This window comes from Labrus bergylta, chromosome 22, assembly GCF_963930695.1.
Source record: "Labrus bergylta chromosome 22, fLabBer1.1, whole genome shotgun sequence".
Taxonomy (NCBI): Eukaryota; Metazoa; Chordata; class Actinopteri; order Labriformes; family Labridae; genus Labrus; species Labrus bergylta.
In genome coordinates this window covers 11,764,747-11,786,086 of record NC_089216.1, presented here as the reverse complement: position 1 = coordinate 11,786,086, position 21,340 = coordinate 11,764,747, and the positions used below count along the sequence as shown (strand labels likewise).

Below are 21,340 nucleotides of genomic sequence, written 5' to 3'. Positions count from 1 at the left end.
GCTGTAGTTGTTGTTGGAGCAGCTGACGTGGTTGTAGGAGCAGCTGTGGTTGTTGTTGGACCAGCTGTGGTTGTGGCCGGAGCAGTTGTGGTTGTTGTTGGAGCTGCTGTGGTGGTTTCTGGGGCTGCTGTTGTTGTTGTTGTTGGAGCTGCATTGGTTTTTGTTGGAGCTGTTGTAGTGGTTGTAGGAGCAGTTGTGGTTGTTGTTGGAGCGGCTGTTGTGGCTGTTGGAGCAGCTGTGGTTGTTGGAGCAGCTTTTGTTGGTGTTGGAGCAGCTGTGGTTGTTGTTGGAGCTGTGGTTGTTGGAGCAGCTGTGGTTGTTGTTTGAGCTGCTGTGGTTGTTGTTGGAGCTGCTGTTGTTGTTGTTGTTGTTGGAGCCAATATAATTGTTGTTTGAACTGCTTTTATGGTTGTTGGAGCAGCTGTGGTTGTTGTTGGAGCTGCTGTTGTTGTTGTTGGAGCTGCTGTTGGTGTAGGAGCAGCTGTTGTTGTGGTTGGAGCTGCAGTGGCTGTTGTTGTTGGAGCAGCTGTGGTTGTTGGAGCAGCTGTTGTTGTATTTGGAGCAGCTGTGGTGGTTTTTGGAGCTGCTGTTGACATTGTTGGAGCTGCTGTCGTGGTTGTAGGAACAGCTGTTGTTGATGGAGCAGCTGTTTTAAGTGGAGCAGCTGTCGTTGGTGTTGGATCAGCTGTGGTTGTTGGTGTTGAAGCTACTGTCATAGTTGTGGGAGCAGCTGTCGTTGTTGGAGCCGCTGTGGATGTATTTGGAACAGCTGTGGTTGTGGTTGGAGCTGCTGTTATAGTTCTAGGAGCAGCTGTTGTTGTAGTTGAAGCAGCTATGGTTGTAGTTTGAGCAGCTGTGGTTGTGGTTGGAGCTGCTGTCATCGTTGTTAGAGCAGCTGTGGTTGTTGGAGCTGCTGTAGTGGTTGTAAGACCTGCTTTGGTTGTTGTTGGAGCAGCTGTGGATGTTATTGGATCTAATGTGGTTGTGCTTGGAGCAGCTGTGGTTGTTGATTGAGCTGTAGTGGTGGTTGTTGGAGCTGCTGTGGTTGTTGTGTGAACTGCTGTTTTTGTAGGAGCTGTCGTGGTTGTTGGAGCGGCTGTGGTTGTTGTTGGAGCTGCTGCTGTTGTTGTTGGAAATGCTGTTGTTGTTGGAGATGCTGTTGTTGTCATTGGAAATTCAATGGTTGTTGCTGGAGCAGCTGTACTTGTTGGATCAGCTGTGGTTGTTGGAGCTGATGTGGTTGTTGTTGAAGCTGCTGTGGCTGTTGGAGCAGCTGTAGTTGTTGTTGGAGCAGCTGACGTGGTTGTAGGAGCAGCTGTGGTTGTTGTTGGACCAGCTGTGGTTGTGGCCGGAGCAGTTGTGGTTGTTGTTGGAGCTGCTGTGGTGGTTTCTGGGGCTGCTGTTGTTGTTGTTGTTGGAGCTGCATTGGTTTTTGTTGGAGCTGTTGTAGTGGTTGTAGGAGCAGTTGTGGTTGTTGTTGGAGCGGCTGTTGTGGCTGTTGGAGCAGCTGTGGTTGTTCGAGCAGCTTTGGTTGTTGGAGCAGCTGTGGTGGTTATTGGAGCTGCTGACGTGGTTGTAGGAGCAGCTGTGGTTGTAGTTGGATCGGCTGTTGTTGTTGCAGGCGCTGCTTTTGTTGTTGTTGAAGCTACTGTTATGGTTGTGGGAGCAGCTGTGGTTATTGGAGCTGCAGTGGTAGTTGTTGGAGCTGTTGACATGGTTGTAGGAGCAGCTGTTGTTGTTGGAGCAGTTGTGGTTGTTGTAGGAGCAGCTGTGATTGTTGGAGCAGTTGTGGTTGTTGTTGGAGCTGCTGTGGTGGTTTCTGGGGCTGCTGTGGTTGTTGTTTCTGGGGCTGCTGTGGTTGTTGTTGTTGGAGCTGCATTGGTTTTTGTTGGAGCTGTTGCAGTGGTTGAAAGAGCAGCTGTTGTTGTTGTATCAGCGGCTGTTGTTGTTGGAGCAGTTGTGGTTGTTGTTGTTGAAGCTACTGTTATGGTTGTGGGAGCAGCTGTGGTTATTGGAGCTGCAGTGGTAGTTGTTGGAGCTGCTGACGTGGTTGTAGGAGCAGCTGTAGTTGTTGGAGCTGCAGTGGTAGTTGTTGGAGAACTTGTGGTTGTCATTGGAGCTGCTGTAGTGGGTGTAGGAGCAGCTGTTGTTGTTGGAGCAGTTGTGGTTGTTGTAGGAGCAGCTGTGATTGTTGGAGCAGTTGTGGTTGTTGTTGGAGCTGCTGTGGTGGTTTCTGGGGCTGCTGTCATAGTTGTTGGAGCTGCATTGGTTTTTATTGGAGCTGTTGCAGTGGTTGAAAGAGCAGCTGTTGTTGTTGTAGCAGCTGTGGCTGTAGTTGGAGCAGTTTCCGTCGTTGTTGGAGCAGTTGTGGTTGTTGTTGGAGCTGCTGTCGTCATTGTTGGAGCGGCTGTGGTTGTTGTTGGAGTCGGTTTGCTTGTTGGAGCAGCTATCGTTGGTGTTGGAGCAGCTGTGGTTGTTGTTGGAATCGGCGTGGTTGTTGTTGGAGCTGCTGTTGTTGTTGGAGCTGCTGTGGAGGGTGTTGGAGTTGCTGTGGTTGTTGTTGGAGCTGCTCTTGTTGTTGCAGGCGTTGCTTTTGTTGTTGTTGAAGCTACTGTTATGGTTGTGGGAGCAGCTGTGGTTATTGGAGCTGCAGTGGTAGTTGTTGGAGCTGCTGACGTGGTTGTAGGAGCAGCTGTAGTTGTTGGAGCTGCAGTGGTAGTTGTTGGAGAACTTGTGGTTGTCGTTGGAGCTGCTGTAGTGGGTGTAGGAGCAGCTGTTGTTGTTGGAGCAGTTGTGGTTGTTGTAGGAGCAGCTGTGATTGTTGGAGCAGCTGTTGTTGTAGTTGGAGAAGTTGTGGTTGTTGGCGCAGCTGTGGTTGTTGTTGGAGCTGCTGTGGTTGTTGCAGGCGCTGCTTTTGTTGTTGTTGAAGCTACTGTTATGGTTGTGGGAGCAGCTGTGGTTATTGGAGCTGCAGTGGTAGTTGTTGGAGCTGCTGACGTGGTTGTAGGAGCAGCTGTAGTTGTTGGAGCTGCAGTGGTAGTTGTTGGAGAACTTGTGGTTGTCGTTGGAGCTGCTGTAGTGGGTGTAGGAGCAGCTGTTGTTGTTGGAGCAGTTGTGGTTGTTGTAGGAGCAGCTGTGATTGTTGGAGCAGTTGTGGTTGTTGTTGGAGCTGCATTGGTTTTTGTTGGAGCTGTTGCAGTGGTTGAAAGAGCAGCTGTTGTTGTTGTAGCAGCTGTGGCTGTAGTTGGAGCAGTTTTCGTCGTTGTTGGAGCAGTTGTGGTTGTTGTTGGAGCTGCTGTCGTCATTGTTGGAGCGGCTGTGGTTGTTGTTGGAGTCGGTTTGCTTGTTGGAGCAGCTATCGTTGGTGTTGGAGCAGCTGTGGTTGTTGTTAGAATCGGTGTGGTTGTTGTTGGAGCTGCTGTTGTTGTTGTTGGAGCTGCTGTGGAGGGTGTTGGAGTTGCTGTGGTTGTTGTTGGAGCTGCTCTTGTTGTTGCAGGCGTTGCTTTTGTTGTTGTTGAAGCTACTGTTATGGTTGTGGGAGCAGCTGTGGTTATTGGAGCTGCAGTGGTAGTTGTTGGAGCTTCTGACGTGGTTGTAGGAGCAGCTGTAGTTGTTGGAGCTGCAGTGGTTGTTGGAGAACTTGTGGTTGTCATTGGAGCTGCTGTAGTGGGTGTAGGAGCAGCTGTTGTTGTTGGAGCAGTTGTGGTTGTTGTAGGAGCAGCTGTGATTGTTGGAGCAGCTGTTGTTGTAGTTGGAGAAGCTGTGGTTGTTGTTGGAGCTGCTGTGGTTGTTTCAGGCGCTGCTTTTGTTGTTGTTGAAGGTACTGTTATGGTTGTTGGAGCAGCTGTGGTTATTGGAGCTGCAGTGGCAGTTGTTGGAGCTGCTGACGTGGTTGTAGGAGCAGCTGTAGTTGTTGGAGCTGCAGTGGTTGTTGGAGAACTTGTGGTTGTCATTGGAGCTGCTGTAGTGGGTGTAGGAGCAGCTGTGATTGTTGGAGCAGTTGTGGTTGTTGTTGGAGCTGCTGTGGTGGTTTCTGGGGCTGCTGTGGTTGTTGTTGTTGGAGCTGCTGTCAAAGTTGTTGGAGCTGCATTGGTTTTTGTTGGAGCTGTTGTAGTGGTTGAAAGAGCAGCTGTTGTTGTTGTAGCAGTTGTGGTTGTAGTTGGAGCAGTTTTCGTCGTTGTTGGAGCGGCTGTTGTTGTTGGAGCAGCTGTGGTTGTTGTTGGAATCTGTGTGGTTGTTATTGGAGCTGCAGTGGTAGTTGTTGGAGCTGCTGACGTGGTTGTAGGAGCAGCTGTAGTTGTTGGAGCTGCAGTGGTAGTTGTTGTAGATCTTGTGATTGTCGTTGGAGCTGCTGTAGTGGGTGTAGGAGCAGCTGTGATAGTTGGAGCAGTTGTTGTTGTTGTTGGAGAAGTTGTGGTTGTTGGCGCAGCTGTGGTTGTTGTTGGAGCTGGTTTCGTCATTGTTGGAGCAGCTGTGGTTGTTGTTGGAGCAGCTATGGTTGTTGGAGCAGCTGTCGTTTGTGTTGGAGCAGCTGTCAATGGTGTAGGAGCAGCTGTGGTTGTTTTTTGAGCGGCTGTTGTGGCTGTTGGAGCAGCTGTGGTTGTTCGAGCAGCTTTGGTTGTTGGAGCTGATGTGGTTGTTGTTGAAGCTGCTGTGGCTGTTGGTGCAGCTGTAGTTGTTGTTGGAGCAGCTGTGGTGGTTGTTGGAGCTGCTGACGTGGTTGTAGGAGCAGCTGTGGTTGTTGTTGGACCAGCTGTGGTTGTGGCCGGAGCAGCCGGTTTGGTTGTTGTTGAACCTTCTGTTGTTGTTATAGGAGCAGCTGTTGTTGTATTTGGAGCAGCTGTGGTTGTTGTAGGAGCAGCTGTGATAGTTGGAGCAGCTGTTGTTGTTGTTGGAGCTGCTGTCGTGGTTGTAGGAACAGCTGTTGTTGATGGAGCAGCTGTTTTAAGTGGAGCAGCTATCGTTGGTGTTGGATCAGCTGTGGTTGTTGTTGTTGAAGCTGCTGTCATAGTTGTAGGAGCAGCTGTCGTTGTTGGAGCAGCGGTGGTTGGTGTTGGAGCAGCTGTCGTTGTTGGAGCTACTGTGGTTGTTGTTAGAGCAGCTGTGTTCATTGTTGGAACTGCTTTTGTTGTATGAGCTTCTGTGGTTGTGTTTGGAGCTGCTGTGGTTGTTGTTGGAGCTGCAGTGGTTGTAGGACCAGCTGTGGTTGTAGTTGGAGCAGTTGTGGTTGTAGTTGGAGCTGCTGTCGTTGTTGTTGAAGCTGCAGTGTTTGTTGTTGGAGCTACTGTGGTTGTTGGTGGAACTGTTGTTGTTGTTGGTACTCCTGTGGTTGTTTGATCAGCTGTGGTTGTTGGAGCTGCTGTGGTTGTTGTTGTTGGTGCTGCTGTGGTTGTTTGAGCTGCTTTGGTTGTTGTTGTTGGAGTAGCTGTGGTTGTTGTTAGAGCAGCTGTGTTTTTTTTTGGAGTAGCTGTTGCTGTTGTTGCTGGAGATATTCTTAGAGCTGTTGAAGTTGTATTGAAATAATTATGATAAATACTGTATATAGAAACAACAAATATCGAATATGTTTTAATTTAAAAACACAAAGTACATTTTTATTTTTGTAATTATTATTGTGGTCCTATACCATAACTTAAGTCGTTATTGCATAAAGTAGAATATCAGGGGAGAAAGCTTGGGGAATAACTTGCTGGATTGGAAATACTGTTCTGACTTTAAACCAGTCCACCCGGTTGTAGGACTACATTTCCCTTACATTGGTCACAACCTTAATGCTAGGCCATTTACTCCCCTTTATTTTAATTTCTAAATTTTAACCAAACGTGGAGCATTGTAAGTACAGTCCTTGATTTTTGCACATAGTTGTTGAATTTTCTAAATTCTACTTTTTAATGCAAGGGCTTTCAGCCTTTCAGTAAATTAAAAAATTTGGGAACTAAAAATAACAAAGATTTTTATTTGTTCTGAATCCCGTAAAAGCTCACCATTTATTTCCCCCTAAGATTATGAATTAATGTTGTGTTTTTTTGACACTTAAATTATTATTTTTAATCAAGTTACAATGCAAGTAGTATATTTATTACACTCAGCTTACCTGTTAAAATCATAATAAATGATGTTATCTTTCCAACAGCCATCTTTCCTCCTTCACAGTCTATCAAAAAGAAACAGTGAAAATAATTCAGAACTTTAATCAAAAGAGAATAATGTGAAAAAGAAAATCTGTACAACATCTATCCCTTAGTAGATTCATTGCCATTGTTAAGCTTTTTCATGAAATCATTACAACGGAAGGTTACATACGTAATACAATATACGATCAAGTGTAAATTGAAATAACTTTTTTGTTGTGGAACTTTTTGAAAATGTTGTTTGAAATCAAACAGATAGTTAACACAATGCTTGTTGTGGGTTATTCGTCCTGCTAATGACTGAATTGATGAAAGGATTTCAAGACTTTTAGGCATGAGGAAACTTTATGTACCTCCCTCATCCTCTAGTTGATTTAACTCTTACATACTTCTCACATTGTATCAAAACAATTTCACTTAATATCACAGTGCAAGTTATGCTTACTTTGTAATCATTCTTTTCCTTTACCACAGCCTTCAAACTCTGAAAAAACTGATAAATGTTACCTTTGTCTTTTGACCAGAGTCCTTACAACTCAAGAAGAGTAAAGCTACATATTTAAATCAAGGCTTTTAGGGAGAGTGGCCATCATTTATTTATGGCCAAAAGCAAATTTTCCCTCACATATCCTTATTTCTGTTTATTTAAGCCATGGGAACACACATTCAAAATAAACTGTTAGGTTGTAAGAATTTGTGCACATAAATACACACTATGTGACAAGAAATATAAAATTAGGGGCTAATTCACAAAGTGTGTTTAGAGCCTCTCTAAGCTGTGACACAGGAAGAGAATGGGGGTCTTATTTTCTGTAAAATGTATTCCCCCTGGACTCCCAGCTATGATCTGTATGGGGACAGACAGAGTCCTTGAAGCAACAAAGAGTGGAAGTGAAGTTTTTTAACATTTCTCAAATTGTCAAGTACTCACAGTTGTATTAAACTGTTATATTGAATTGAATGTAAGTAGTCTGGTGTAATTTGAGCTACAACAGTGTTTTATTAAAAACAAATACAAATGGTCACTTCAGATTTTTGGAATTTTCTAAACAATAATTGTGTAAAAATGTACAAAAGTTGAAATACTAAAAATGTAACTACCTTAAATTGTAGGATGAATAGTTATTAATTCCCCCTCTGGATCTTTTTAGATTCTTTCTTAACTGGTGAATGAAAACTTTTTTCTTCAATTAGTCCGGTTCACGTCTGCGATTTGTAAACCTTTCACCTCGGTGACATGCATCCTGTTTTCCAACTTTAAACCAGTCCACCCGGTTGTAGGACTGCATTTCCCTTACATTGGTCACAAACTTAATGCTAGGCCATTTACTCCCCTTTATTTTAATTTCTAAATTTTAACCAAACCTCAGCATTGTAAGTACAGTCCTTGATTTTTGCATATAGTTGTTGAATTTTCTAAATCCTAATTTTTAATGCAAGGCCTTTCAGCCTTTCAATAAATTAAAAAAATTGGGAACTAATAATAACAAATGGGTTTCCTTTAAAGATGTTAAGAGTTCTCTACCTGTGGCATTCTTACTATGTCGAGGTCATCGTTTTTATTTGTTATGAATTCCATAACGTAAAAGCTCACCATTTATTTCCCCCTTCGATTATGAGTTAATGCTATGTATTTTTGACACTTCATTTATTATTTTTAATCACGTTACAATGCAGCTAATGAAGCTCTAGCGTAAGTTCAGTAAGGAAGACTCTATAACTGCCTTCACGATCAGGTCTTTCTCATTTATGTTTCTTTTTTTGCACGCTTACTCTCGTTTCCGCTGTCATTCTTGAGCTGTCATCTTCTGGGGGCTGTCATTGGTTAATCAGCTGTCTCGTCAGCGGTATTCACCTCACCAATGGCATGGTGTTCCGCCTTTATTTTCAACCTATCATCGCACTGCTCCCCTTTTAAATATGATTCTTTCTCTCCCTTAGTCCCTTCATGCTGATGTTTCGTGCGCCCCTCCACCTCCCCAACATCGCCATCTCACAGAACTGTATATGTTGGACATCTCACAGCAGCAGCTCTATATTTGGATCGGAGCCAAGTATTTGTTGTGAACTTAAAAGGAAACAGTGTTTGCTGAGATTGGAACGTACAGTATGTCTGGCATTTACAGATCATTGTCATTTTATCTTTCTAGCCTTTTAGAGGTATACCCAAATAATACAAATGAAATTGTAGGCTGTACCTTCTAGCAGAATATAAGCAACACTGTAAAGATGAAACCTTTGTCAGCGATTTGTGTTTGTGTCTGACCTCAGCTGAATAAAGTCTAAGATAATACACAGTCTGTTTTAGTGATTTCATCATTGAACATCTACAGCAGAAACAACCCCCACCTAACACAGCGCGAAAGATTGAAGGATAAAGGGGGTTTTCAGTCCATTGCTGTTGGTCTATAAGAGATACTCAACCCCTTTACAGTCACTTTGCAGGGGATGTGGATTTCAGCACATCTTGAAATGTCTTTTGTACCTAATCTACAAATGCATCTTGCTTAAGGAGTGTGAATGACGCCATGTTTTGACTTTGGAGATGCGGATGTTTCCTATGTGCCAAGTTGGGGTGTAATATAGGTCTACATGTTTTAAACTGATGGAGATGGTAGTCTGTGCAGGGTTATAAATGACTCTCTGCCTTACCTCCCTGTGGTAAGTCCAACAGGGAAGGTGAGTCTCCTCTGGGAATCTATCCAACAGGCTACACAGTCTAAATAATTAGTGGGAAAAGATGAATCCTGTGTCCTGAGACCGGATGTGAGAACTTGTAGGGGTCCAGAGATCTCTCTCAGGGTACTGTTGAACCACAGATCTGGGCTGGACAGTGTTATTGTGTCACATCTACAACACTGAAGTCAATTCAAGCAAGGGAAAAGCCCTTGAAGAAGTGTCTGAGTGCTGAAATGTGGCCAGCACACTCTGTCTTTCAGTATTCCTCCACATAAAGCCTCCAACTGATGCTGATCCAGTATTATATCACAACAATTTTCTGTTTTCTGCATAAAATGCAATTCCAACTTTACAATTTTAAACATATTGTGTAAAATGTCCATTAGTGGAAACAAGACAGAAAAATGTACATATGTTTATGTAAATGTTTTATATTCAAATGTCACTCAATACATGTGAACACTATCACACGTTTAACTCTTTTTTTCAGTTATCTGGATAACTTTACACTGCTTTGTAAATACTAACATTATTAGGACATTAACATGGTGCAGAGACTGCTGTGACTGCATGGTATGTTCATTATAACAGAATCGCTGATATCAAAGTAATATAAGAGTTTTAACCCTCCACCAAAGAGGGGTCTACAGCCACTACGGTGCTAATCCGGCCCTTACAGTCCATGATTTTCTGCAGGCCCTGCCATGCTGTTTTGGTCAGCTCGCTGCGCCCCCACTCGTACTACAGAGCTGTTTAGCAGCTTTGGTAGTTTTCCTGAGTTTTATAGGATTTAACTTCGTGAGGTGATATGTCACTTCTGCACTAATTCGTAATTGTAATAAAGAGTTTCTCTTTTTGTGTTTTTGTTGTAAAAATGTCTCTGTATATGCTCAAACATGTCTGCTAGATGCTAGTTTGAATTCACACATCTCTCAGACTCTCTGTTGGTATTGAATAAGCTAATTGTTGTAGCCAAAGTAAACTATGCAGCGCCCAGTTCTCTCTTTCTGAGCGAACCGGTTTGACTGACCCAAAAATAGCATTGACAGACTTCCTGCAAGATGCTTTTGTTCAAACTGATTACATGAAATCACAGAATCACCATGTTTAAAGAAATGTAAACTGAGAGGCAAATTCACAAAGGGATTGCACTGCATTTGTTGCTGCATATCCCGTGAAAAGAAATTGTCTGTAAATGTAGATGGTAAATTAAATATTTTATCATATTAATATAATTATTAAATAAATTGCCAGGGGCCCATATGATGGCCACATACTATAGGCAAACTATATTTTAATTGTTTCTGCCTTAGTGTGGAGCCTGTCTGAAGCTGTAATGCAGGAAGATAAAATGAATCCTATCTTCAACTATAAAAATGTCTGCCTAAACCCCTCCCAGCTAATAATCCGTTTGTGGAAGTAACTGAGTTCTTACTTCAGCAGGGAGTGGGATAATAGTCCTCACTTTGTGTCAGAGTTGGATGATGTCTTAAATGGCTAATAAAAATTTGTTTTAATTGTTTTGAACAAGTCCAGTTCACTGCTGTGATTTATAAACACTCAATCTCATGTGTCAGCCTTTATGTATCCAGGGCTTTATATATTGTAAAGGAATATAAGCTCATTATGTTTCTCTTACCTATTGAATATTTCTGAAATGTTATGACACCTGCAGTGAACAAAGCCAAATCCCTAAATACAGAATTTCATCTGTCATAATTTTAACACAGCATTGTGGCACCCTCCCTTCTTTTGTCCTGTGACACAAGCTGCAGGTGCATTCCAATGTGAATGTTGAAAGAAGTTTGACCGGTATGGCAGCAGTTTATGACTAACACAAAAGAGTTCTTTTGAATGGGTAATCACTAACTAAGTGGTAATAAAACTAGACAGAATGCAATAAAAGCCATAATAGAGCTGCATATTACGACGGAGGATTAGGGCCATGTTACATTTTCTTTTTTAAATTTCGAGATTAAAGTCGTAAATTCATGAGAATAATCTCGTAAATTAACGAGTTCGAGACCAGCCTGCGGAAAATGATGAAAGTAGAACTCTTAAAGTATTTTCCTCTGCAGACAACTTCCTCCAAGTCAGTGTGGTTCTTTCTTCGGAAAAGCCACAGTTTCTTGCAGTATCTTTTCAGGGTGCTGATATTTTATGACAATGTGAAGATGATGATGTGCCAAAAGCATGTATAGTTTCATATCTGTATAAGTAAAGCCCCATCACAACTATTTGTGTTTGTTATCGGTCTGCCTTGTTAAAGTGTCTCATGTGCAGAGCCAGTTTGTGTCATGTTCATCATTTTATAGATAAACAAGGTCTTGCAAGTTGAAGTGAAAACGTCTCTTGAACTAACTGTTTTTACTGACTACACAAGGAAGTAGACTATTTCCTTATTCGTGAAACCTTTCAGACAAGATGCTCCATGTTTGTCATTTGAGAACAGGATGCTGCTACTCTTCTTATATAGACTAAAATAACAACTTTATTCTTTTATTCTTTAAAGACTTTAAGAGTTCTACTTACATCATTTTTGCGCAGGCTGGTCTCGAACTCGTTAATTTACGAGATTAAACTCGTAAACGACTTTAATCTCGTAAATTACGACTTTAATCTCGAAATTCAATTTTAATTTTTTTTTTTTAACGTGTCCCTAATCCTCCGTCGTAGCATATTCTACTGTATTGGCTGTCAATTTAAAATTGTGATGGAATTTCTGTGTCTCTTTAGATGTACAGATCTTATTTAGCTTATTCCCTGCTCCTGACGAAAGCCATGGCTGATAGGGTTGAGCTGTGATTAGGCCAACCAAGGTCGCGGAGTGTCTCCCCTCATATCTGAATTGTTTTGTAGACTTGTGTCGGCTCCCAATTGCTTCAGACATTACATTCAAATTCTAGGTTGAATAGATAGGGTCAGACTCGTGATTCTGCGTTGAGGGTCCCATCAGTGGACATTTATTTAAAAGTGTAAGCAGGAAAGATGCAACAAAAACATGAATATGAACTGAAAACTATTAACATAATAAAATGCGCATAAACAAACTCATCACAGGATAAGTCCTTTTGTCTGTTTTTGACCTGTTGTTCCCCCACAGCTCACAAACGACTCTCCTTTATAGAATAGATTAATAGAATAGAATAGAATAAAATTACTTTATTGATCCCAAACTGGGAAATTGTGGCGTTACAGCAGCAGGTTATCCAACACACAATATGAGTAAAAAACACAATATTAGCAAATCTAAACACAATATAATATTAGCTACAAAGTGAATAAGTACTAAAAGATATCAAAAATAAGAATGTGAATATATACAACCAGGATTTAACTAAACACTACTAGTCTTAAATAGGAAGATTAAATATGGAAGATTGAATGTAAATGTGCAAAAACAGAGTTGTAAATGGTTGTAAATTAAATATGAAAGATTTAAATGTAAATGTGTAAAAACAGAGTAGTAAATGGACATATTATAAGCAGAAACTATACATTATAACGGCGAGTAGACAGCCAAATGAGGTGAACATGAGTGCAGGGATAATTTGGAAATTTAACATGTGCAAATCAGATTACAGTATGGAGAGACAGATATTATCATGATGACAGTTCTCTGCTCACATGAGGTTAGCTGTTGTACAGACTTATGGCCTTCGGTAAGAAAGATTTCTTGTATCTGTCCTTGTGACAGCAGAGTTGGATCAGTCTGTTGGAAAAGCTGCTACGCTGTTTGTCCAGTAGGGTGTGCAGAGGGTGATCAGGATTATCCATAATGGATAACAGTTTCTTAAGAGTCCTCCTCTCTGTCACCACTACAAAAGAGTCCAGCTTGCAGCCTATCACAGAGCAGGCCTTCTTGATGAGTTTGTCCAGTCTCTTCGTGTCACCCGCTCCAATGCTGTTCCCCCAGCAGACCACAGCAGAGAACAGTGCACTGTTCTCTGTTTTTAGATTTGAGCCAAACCTCCCCAATTACCAACACCATGGCTCTAACCATCCTCCCTACAGAGTTGGGGACACAGATACAGTATAGGCCTACTCATCATAAAAAAGAAAAAACAATACAGACACAAAACCACTTCAGCTAATGATCAAATTTCCCACGGTACTTGAAGGCATCACAACATGCGCTAATCTCCCATACGGATCACACATTAAATAAATAGATAACCATACTGTTAGCAGCTTTCCCCTCAGACATGGTATCGTCTTTGACGTTATTGCTGACGTCACAGAAAGCTTAAACACAGTGAAACAATTGGCGGCTCCCCTTCCTGAATGATTCCCACGACAGGTAAGTTTGTTTGTAGACAAAAGGAAATTAGGCTACTTCACTTACCATAACTGTAAAACTACGAAATGAAACTAATAATAAAGGATCTAGAATTAAAAAAAAATGTTTGTCGGTCATTATTTCATTTTCATTTTCATTTCATTTTACCTTTATTTATTCTCGAGAAATCATTGAGGGCAAGCCCTCATTTACAAAGACGTCGAGAGTACAATTAAAACGAATAAGAGACAAAAAAAGACAATGTTTATGTTTTATTATTATTTAGAAAAGATGGAAATATCAACTAAATATATGACCACTCAAAACAAACTCAGGATAGTATGCATGAATGCTATTTGAGGAGTTCATGGTTAACAAAACAGGTGATTAAATAAACATAAAACAAATGCATAAATAATATTAACTGGAATATTAATATGACCTAAGAAGTGACAAATGGCCTGGTCGAGTCCACTTTGTCACACCATGGTACATTTTGAATGATTTATGTTCACATTTTGTGGATACTTGCCTTTTTTTTAGATTTGGTAAAAGTTTTTTCTTTTTGAAAAACACCCAACCCCTCAAACATGCTTTTGCACGCCCCCTGGGACACTCCTCTATGTAGGCCTACTTTTATGAAGGAAAAAGTTAAAGTCAGTTATTATAGATGCATTGTGTAGCCTATTGTCAATATTATTTTCAAAGAGCAATTTGTATCTCCTGCATTAAAAATGGGTATTGAAGTCTAAATTCTGCACACTCTCCTCCTCAGACTTGATGTGCACCAAGGTTGCTGTTCAGTCCATGTTTAATCAGCTCTGCATCGGTCTTGAAACCTTTCTGTGTTCTTGTCTCTCTCCATTTTTCAAAAGCACCTCTAATATTTATTCTAGTTTTACCACGTTTCTGGTCGTGGAGCTTAAACATATCAGAAAAAATTGAGGCATTTTAGGTCGGGTGAAATCAGTTTTATCTAAATCAATTTGTTTGTCCTCTTCCATCGCCGCAACACCTGTTGCTTTGAAGTTTGCCTGGCGAAATGAGGGGAGAGGGGTAAAACGGCTGTGTGGGATTGTCATAAAATCGCCTACTTCTCTGGTCAAATAAACAAATATCCTAACCTGAATCTTAACTTAGAAGGACATACTGGCTTCTTCGTTGTTGACATAGAAACTAGCACTTCAGCATAGCCTTTTTCCTGATATAGTAAGGTCATTTTATGATTTAATCCAGGAGACATCTTGCATATTGGTAAAAGGAATTACAGTTGTTACTTCAGCTGTCCAGCTGCAGACTTGTTGACAGTGTTAATGTATCACTGCTGGTGCTGATTTGTCTTACAAAATGTTTAAAATATAATATCAGGAAACAAAAAAAAGTAATCAGATTATTTTCATTCTTTAAGAAAAAAAAGTAAATGTGAAAGAAACAACAAAAACATAACATATATTTCCGTCTATCTCTGACTATTAATAAAAGCAGGTGTAAATCAAAGTAGCAGTTCTCTTAAATGCCGATCCGGAAGTAGTTTGAGACCCGCCATGTTAAGGATCGTCCCAAAGCTCTTGTAAATGAACGGAGGAGAGAGGATCGAGCAGAGAGGCGAGAGATCTGAGGAGCGATGACAGAGGATACACGAGAGCTGACTTTGCGGAAGTCTTCTCACTGACAGGCACGCCCCCTTATCGAATATCACTCATTGACTGATTGAAACTTCAATGAAACTTATCAACATGAGCGGAGTTTAATAACGGAGAAAAGACGGACATTTAAACAGACTGTAAACATCTGTCAGTTTGTATAGAGTCAGTCTGTGATGAGCTGGGATTAAAAAAAGTGTCTGACATGAAGATAAACAACGAAATATGAAGCATAAGTTCGATAAAATCAATATAATGGAGTGTATAGACCGATCTCTCCCAACTTTATATTTGATTTGTTTTTGATTCACTGTCAAACAAAAAGTCTGTTAGTATGAAGTGTTAAAATCAAATGATCATAAACGATTCCTTCATAACTATAACAGGTAGGTTATATTTTCTTTTCATGATCAGTCAGACTGTCCGTTTTAATTTATTATATTGAGAATGAACGGCTGACAGCGTGGGAGTCGTCTGTCAGTCAGAAACACGTTTTACATTTACCATTATGTTAATGAAGTTTCATGTCAGACTGATCATTAATGATCTTCGTGTTTGACAAATGTCACATTTTTTTTCTCGTTTTCGTTTTGATTAGAACTGATTCCCGTATTCCTAGGACATCATAAAATATCGTTGTTTATGAAATATAGAGGTCATTATCAAATTATTAGTCAAAAATAAATAAATAAATGAACAATTCAATATTAAATCTTTTTGTCAGTAGACAAAAGGTTTTAAGTAGACTGCAGGTTGTTCTTCATGTAGCCTACAGTTGTTTGTTATCAGGTAACATAAAGAGACTAAACACTGCTACTGTGTGTATTTTATTACAAACAATACAGTTCATATTTGTGCGGACATGAACAGCTGTTTAAGTCGACTGACAGCTGAACGTTATCAGCTGATGTCATCATCACAAACGGACGTCACTTCACGTGACGCTACAGAGGAAAGGAGGTCTCATGTCTCTTAAAACATATCTCCTCATTTCCTCTCTCCTCTGCTTCGTTTCCTTGCATCACTCCATGCATCTCTGGTGACAGGGACTAAGACGCAAGTGCAGGAGGCAAGTGGAGGACACTTGGATGCAATTAAGGGAACTGGTATGTACCCCCTGTGTCCCTCATTGTGTAGTTCAGTGTTTCTTGGCTTGTATTTCTCTCTGCCTCTGTGTGTTTTCCCTCCAGTCCTGATTGCCCTCGTTGTCTACACCTGTGTCATTTGGCTCACCTGTGTCTGATTACCCCATGTCTATTTAGTCTCAGTGTTCCGTCCCTGTTGTTGTCAGTTCATTGTCAGATGTTCCCCATGTTGGTTGTCTTCCTTCCTGTGTGCCAGTGGTTGGCTCCTAGTTTCTTTTGTGGGTTTTTGTTGGATGTTTTGGCTTTTAAGAAAGACATTTCTTTTTTTCTTTTTTTTCAGAATGACATTTTATTAATTTCATGCTTTCCATCACAGAGTCATACACGTTTTTACAAACCAAGAGATAGAAAGTATGTTTTTGTTTTCCATTTGCCTTTTTGTTTAATAAATATTATTTGGTTTGGTTCTGCACTTTGGTTCCTATTCCTGATTTTTTTCCATGTTTGTGACAGATGACAATCAATCTTAGTATTTAATTTATAATAGAGAACTGTTTAGCTTATGTGACAAAGTAGATCATTTACATGTTAGGGTTGTAATTAAATTAAGGTTTAGTCTTCATAAAATATTTCACCAAATACTTAAGTATCAAACGTTATATTTCTTGTTTAAAGCGGCTTTGACAGTCTTTCAGCTTGTGTGGATTTTGGGGCCTCCTGTGGACAAAGTAGTGTGAGGTCCCCTTTAAAGTACTGCAAATCCTGATTTGGTATTCCTTAAAAGCCTGTACCTGGGTAAGGATGAAAATCTTTAAGTGAAATTGCAATTAATCACACGACAGACTCTACAAATTCTTACATTTTTAAATTCTGATCATTGTTGAGTTGCTGACAGAAATGTACACACAAACTTCTCACAGAATACAGCTATGTTTGATTGCCTAAATATGGTTTGTATGAATAAGATTGACATCGCATTGTTTTGATATTTACAGTGTATCACATACTTAATGTTCCTTGATTAAACTAAATGCATTACTTCAGGACTGTGGTGTGCAACTCATCATAATTAAAGGTGCTTGATTGCTTGTCCGCCACAAGCAAGACTCAGCTTCTTGTTACAACACCCTCCCATGCCTTCGGAAACCTCACTGTGTGGTTTGGGAGTGAAGTCGGTTGCCCCCTGTGCAACAACAGTAAGGCGAGCCTCCAGCACATGTTATCGGGGTGCAAGGTCGCACTGACCCAGGGTCGCTTCAGGTGGCGCCATGATCAAGTCCTTGCCAAGCTGGCTGAGATTTTGGAGAGATGTAGGGTAGCAGCAAACCGTAGTCCAGAAATATCAAAGTCTACCTTAACTGCATTAACAAGCCAGGCAACGCTCTCCAAGCACCTCGGAATGTCAGGAACACCATACTTAGACCTGGCAAAGAATGGCAGATGATGGTAGACCTCAGAAAGCAGCTGGTCTTCCCAAGAAAGATCACAACAACGACTCTCCGGCCCGACATCGTAGTGTGGTCCACTGAGAAGAAAAGGGTCCTCATCATTGAGCTTACCATCCCCTGGGAAGAAGGCATGACAGCAGCCCATGAAAGGAAACATCTGAAGTACTCCGAGCTGGCAGCGGAGTGCCGCGAGGCAGGATGGAAGGCTAGGGTCTATCCTGTGGAGGTCGGATGCCGGGGCTTTGTCAGCAGTGCGGTTGTCCAACTTCTCTGCGGTGCTGGCACCACAGGATCTAACCTGCGCAAAGTATTGAGGGAGTTAGGAGAAGAAGCAGAAAAAGCCAGTTACTGGCTTTGGCTCTGGAGGAAGGACATCAGTTGGGGGCTAACACCCCGATAGAGGCAGCTGCAGGGGGTGGCGGGGAGACGTCCCCAACAAGCCACTGCTAATAAAGTAATTTCACAAACATTAATTTCAAAGAAAGGATAGCCAAAAAAATATTCCTGCATAATTAAAAAATAACGTTTTGACAGCAGGAGACAAGGTTAACAGTTTCATTTTTCAGTTTAAGTGGTTTCACTGGTTTAATAATTGTTGTGAAGATTCAGTGGACCAGGTGTCCAGTCCATAATCATAGTCCTGCCGGGACAGAAAATTAATAGTTTCTACATCCATTAACATTTTTGTTCGGGAAATGCAAGGTTGATTTACCATAGTTAATCCAAAGAAAGGTTAAAGACAATAATTATTCTTAAATTTTTACCAACATCGTCTTTTTTGGAACCAGAAATGGCAGTTTTTTTTTGGTGGAAATAAGGAGAAATCAGCACTGATGCTATTGCGGGTAAGACAGAAGCCATGACAAGGGTACCAGGCACAGCACGGTAATGAGACTGGTCTTGTGGGTTACTCCACTTGAAGCTGTAAATGAGTAGAAATGACAAATAAACATTAGATAAATATACAGCCCTACAAATTCTGATATTTTTGTTTGACAAGAAGCACTTAATATGACTTACATATATGTATGCCATTCACAGTGATGGAGGTTCCTTCAATGTCAAAGCCAGTGACAATTGGAGATGCTTTGAACAATAAAAAAAAATGCGATCTCGGTGTTATTAGGAACAAATGTGCTTGCAAATAAAAGCTTGATAAAGTTGATGATTGATCCATGTCTGCAGACGGAGAAGAAAATAATAATGTTTGAAATGCAAAATAAGTAACTTTCCTTAGATTGTAACTTGGTTATTCTTAAAATACCTATACCTGAAGGCCGTAACACTCAAACTTGAACAAGGATGGAAATGGCTCATCAAACAATGTGGCTGTTGTTGTGGCTGCTGTGGTTGTTGTTGAAGCACTTGTGCTTGTTTTTTGAGCTGCTGTGGTGGTTGTTGGAGCTGCTGATGTTGTTATTGGAGCTGCTGTGGTTGTTGTTTGAGCGGCTGTGGTTGTTGGAGCTGCTGATGTTGTAGCGGCTGTGGTTGTTGTTGGAGCTGCTGATGTTGTTGTAGGAGCAGCTGTTGTTGTTGTTAGAGCAGATGTTGTTGTTGGAGCTGCTGTGGTTGATGAGATGCGTCTTTAGTTGTAGAGGCCGTGGTTGTAGTTTTAGCAGCTGTGGTGGTTGTTTTGAGCTGCTGTTGTTGTTCTTGTTTTTGGAACAGCCTTGTTGGTTGTTGGAGCAGCTGTTTTTTGGGGGGGACTGCTGTTACACACACTAAGATTTTATGTATTGTAATAGCTTTAAAAAAATAATAATAGTAATTATAATTCTTCAAAGAGTTTTTACTCTGTTCATTGTAAAGTATTTGACTGGTAATGTATGAACAACCAAAAGGCTCACAAAATACAGCAATACAGGATTACATAAATATACTTTATTATTACTTCATAGATATTCCTCAAAAGCCCCTTAATAATCCAATAAATGAGTGAAAGGGTGTATAGCTTACTGTAAAATGTGTCTTTCTTTAAATTATTTATGGCAGGTGTTTGTTTACAATGATCCCTATGGAAGCTCAACAAGGATTTTACATGAATACGGAGCCTATAGAAAGGCTATAAGTTTGTTTGCACTGATCCAATCTTGTTATTGGATATCTGCCGGATGCAGACTCAAAGAGATAGACTGGTTATTTTTGACAATGGGCCAATCTATCAAATTAAGTTCTATACTTTTCTGTGTTTACAGTAACTATGTGCATGTACTATGCAAACAATTATCGTAGAATCTGGGCTCCATTCATGTTGGCTTTTTATGGTCGTGGTGCACGCGCTGGACACAGAGTGGACCTACTCAGAGTGTATTTAACTAATTCAAATCAGCTGATCTGAAACTGAAAACTCAGAGTTTCCCATCTAAGAGTAAATCAATTCAGAGCACAGTCCTGTCCTGATTTTAGCTCCTGTTTCTTTATTTTCATGGCTTACTCTCATTCAAAAAAAATGCTATGACATTTTATTTACTAACAAATATGATGTATTCTTCCTTTTTTTCCAGCAACATATGTTGGTTTTCAATAAATAAAACAAATACCTTTATGAGGGTAAAATACTGGTGTGTACAGATGTCAATTGTGTAATTTGTTGTGAATTATTTAGCTTGTGACTTCTGTAGCATTAATGCACAGTATCTGCTGTTAACATGGCATACTATACAAGGAAAAATGTACAGTATGCATCGCACCAGTCTACCACGCGTACTGTTTCCCACAATGCAAAGTTCCAGGTCAGAGATCAAAATGCCGGAGTGCAGCTGATTGAACTTGTTGATGGCGGTGACTGAATATCTTGCCACATTATGAACCAATAACAAATATGACATGTTCATATATTTATATGTCTTACCACCTTGGATTTTCCTGCTTTTTTACAGTGCATGTGCCACAGCTGGACAAGCAGCTGCAATTACAGGGTCCTTGGCTTGCTCTACGACTACATATTATTTACAGTTGAGTAAAAGTTAAACATGAAAAGTATACTACAATTCTAAAAGCATGCCAATCATATTTCAACCCACGACATTGTGTATGAATGAGAGAATATATGAGAGATTGTAGACTTGTTTTATTTTAATTATGTCAATTACCTCCAGATGGGCTGTTGTTTACTTCCACATTCATTTAACAAGTTTAACCGTGCCAAGCATACTGCAAAATAACCGACGACTGGCAGTCATACTACATACTACTGTTGAACTCATTATGCAGTATACAGTATATACTGCATACTGATTCAGATAGTAGTATGTGGTACGCAGTTTCAAAAACAGCCTAAGTCTGATTCTCCGGTTTCGCTCATGTTTTGAAATCAACTCGCGAAAGCAGAATGCTTCCGGTTAAAAAGACTGACTTTGCAATCATCCAATCAGCGACAACCTTTGTCGACTGCAGGTACCTTTTCCGCTAAAGATAATGTCATTGTGTTTTTTGATTTGTTGTTGTGTTTTTTGATTTGTTGTTGTGTTTTGTGATTTGTTGTTGTGTTTTGTGATTTGTTGTTGTGTTTTTTGATTTGTTGTTGTGTTTTGGGATTTGTTGTTGTGTTTTTTGATTTATTGTTGTGTTTTCTTATTTGTTGTTGTGTTTTGTTATATGTGGTTGGGTTTTGTGATTTGTGGTTGTGTTTTCTTATTTGTTGTTGTGTTTTTTGATTTGTGGTTGTGTTTTTTGATTTGTTGATGTGTTTTGTGATTTGTCGTTGTGTTTTGCACTTCAGGGCCACCGTAGCAATGACTCTCATGCCGCTCAGAACAGTGCTACAAGCTACAAACATCCACAGATCACACACCAGCTACTTCACTTGGACTGCCCCCAAGAAAGAATTCAATCAGTTGACTAAAGTGCATGTCATTTTGAGAGACAATGCAATCATTTTCTGAGATCCCAAAGCTTTAGAGACAAGGTTATTATATATTTGCTTTTAATTCTAGTGATAAGTCAGTGGACCATATTTCTCTTTAGTTTCAACAGATATACCTAATCTACTGTCATAACTGTGTCCTATCAGGGCAAAATTGAGGACAGATCAACCCCCAAACCCCCCCCATCTCCTCTCCCCCCACAATCGACA

The 21,340-nt window shown here is 40.5% G+C and overlaps 1 protein-coding gene across 1 annotated transcript; it reads right to left on the bottom strand.

Annotated features, from left to right (window-relative positions):
- Window positions 1-1,932: 1,932 nt before the first annotated feature.
- On the bottom strand, window positions 1,933-11,347 carry LOC136177522 (probable serine/threonine-protein kinase clkA). Its single transcript, XM_065950946.1, has 4 exons — window positions 11,343-11,347; window positions 3,941-4,372; window positions 3,053-3,781; window positions 1,933-2,812 (listed from the first exon to the last, which is right to left on the bottom strand). The coding sequence occupies exons 1-4, from the start codon at window positions 11,345-11,347 to the stop codon at window positions 1,933-1,935; spliced, it is 2,046 nt and encodes a 681-aa protein (XP_065807018.1).
- Window positions 11,348-21,340: the final 9,993 nt, after the last annotated feature.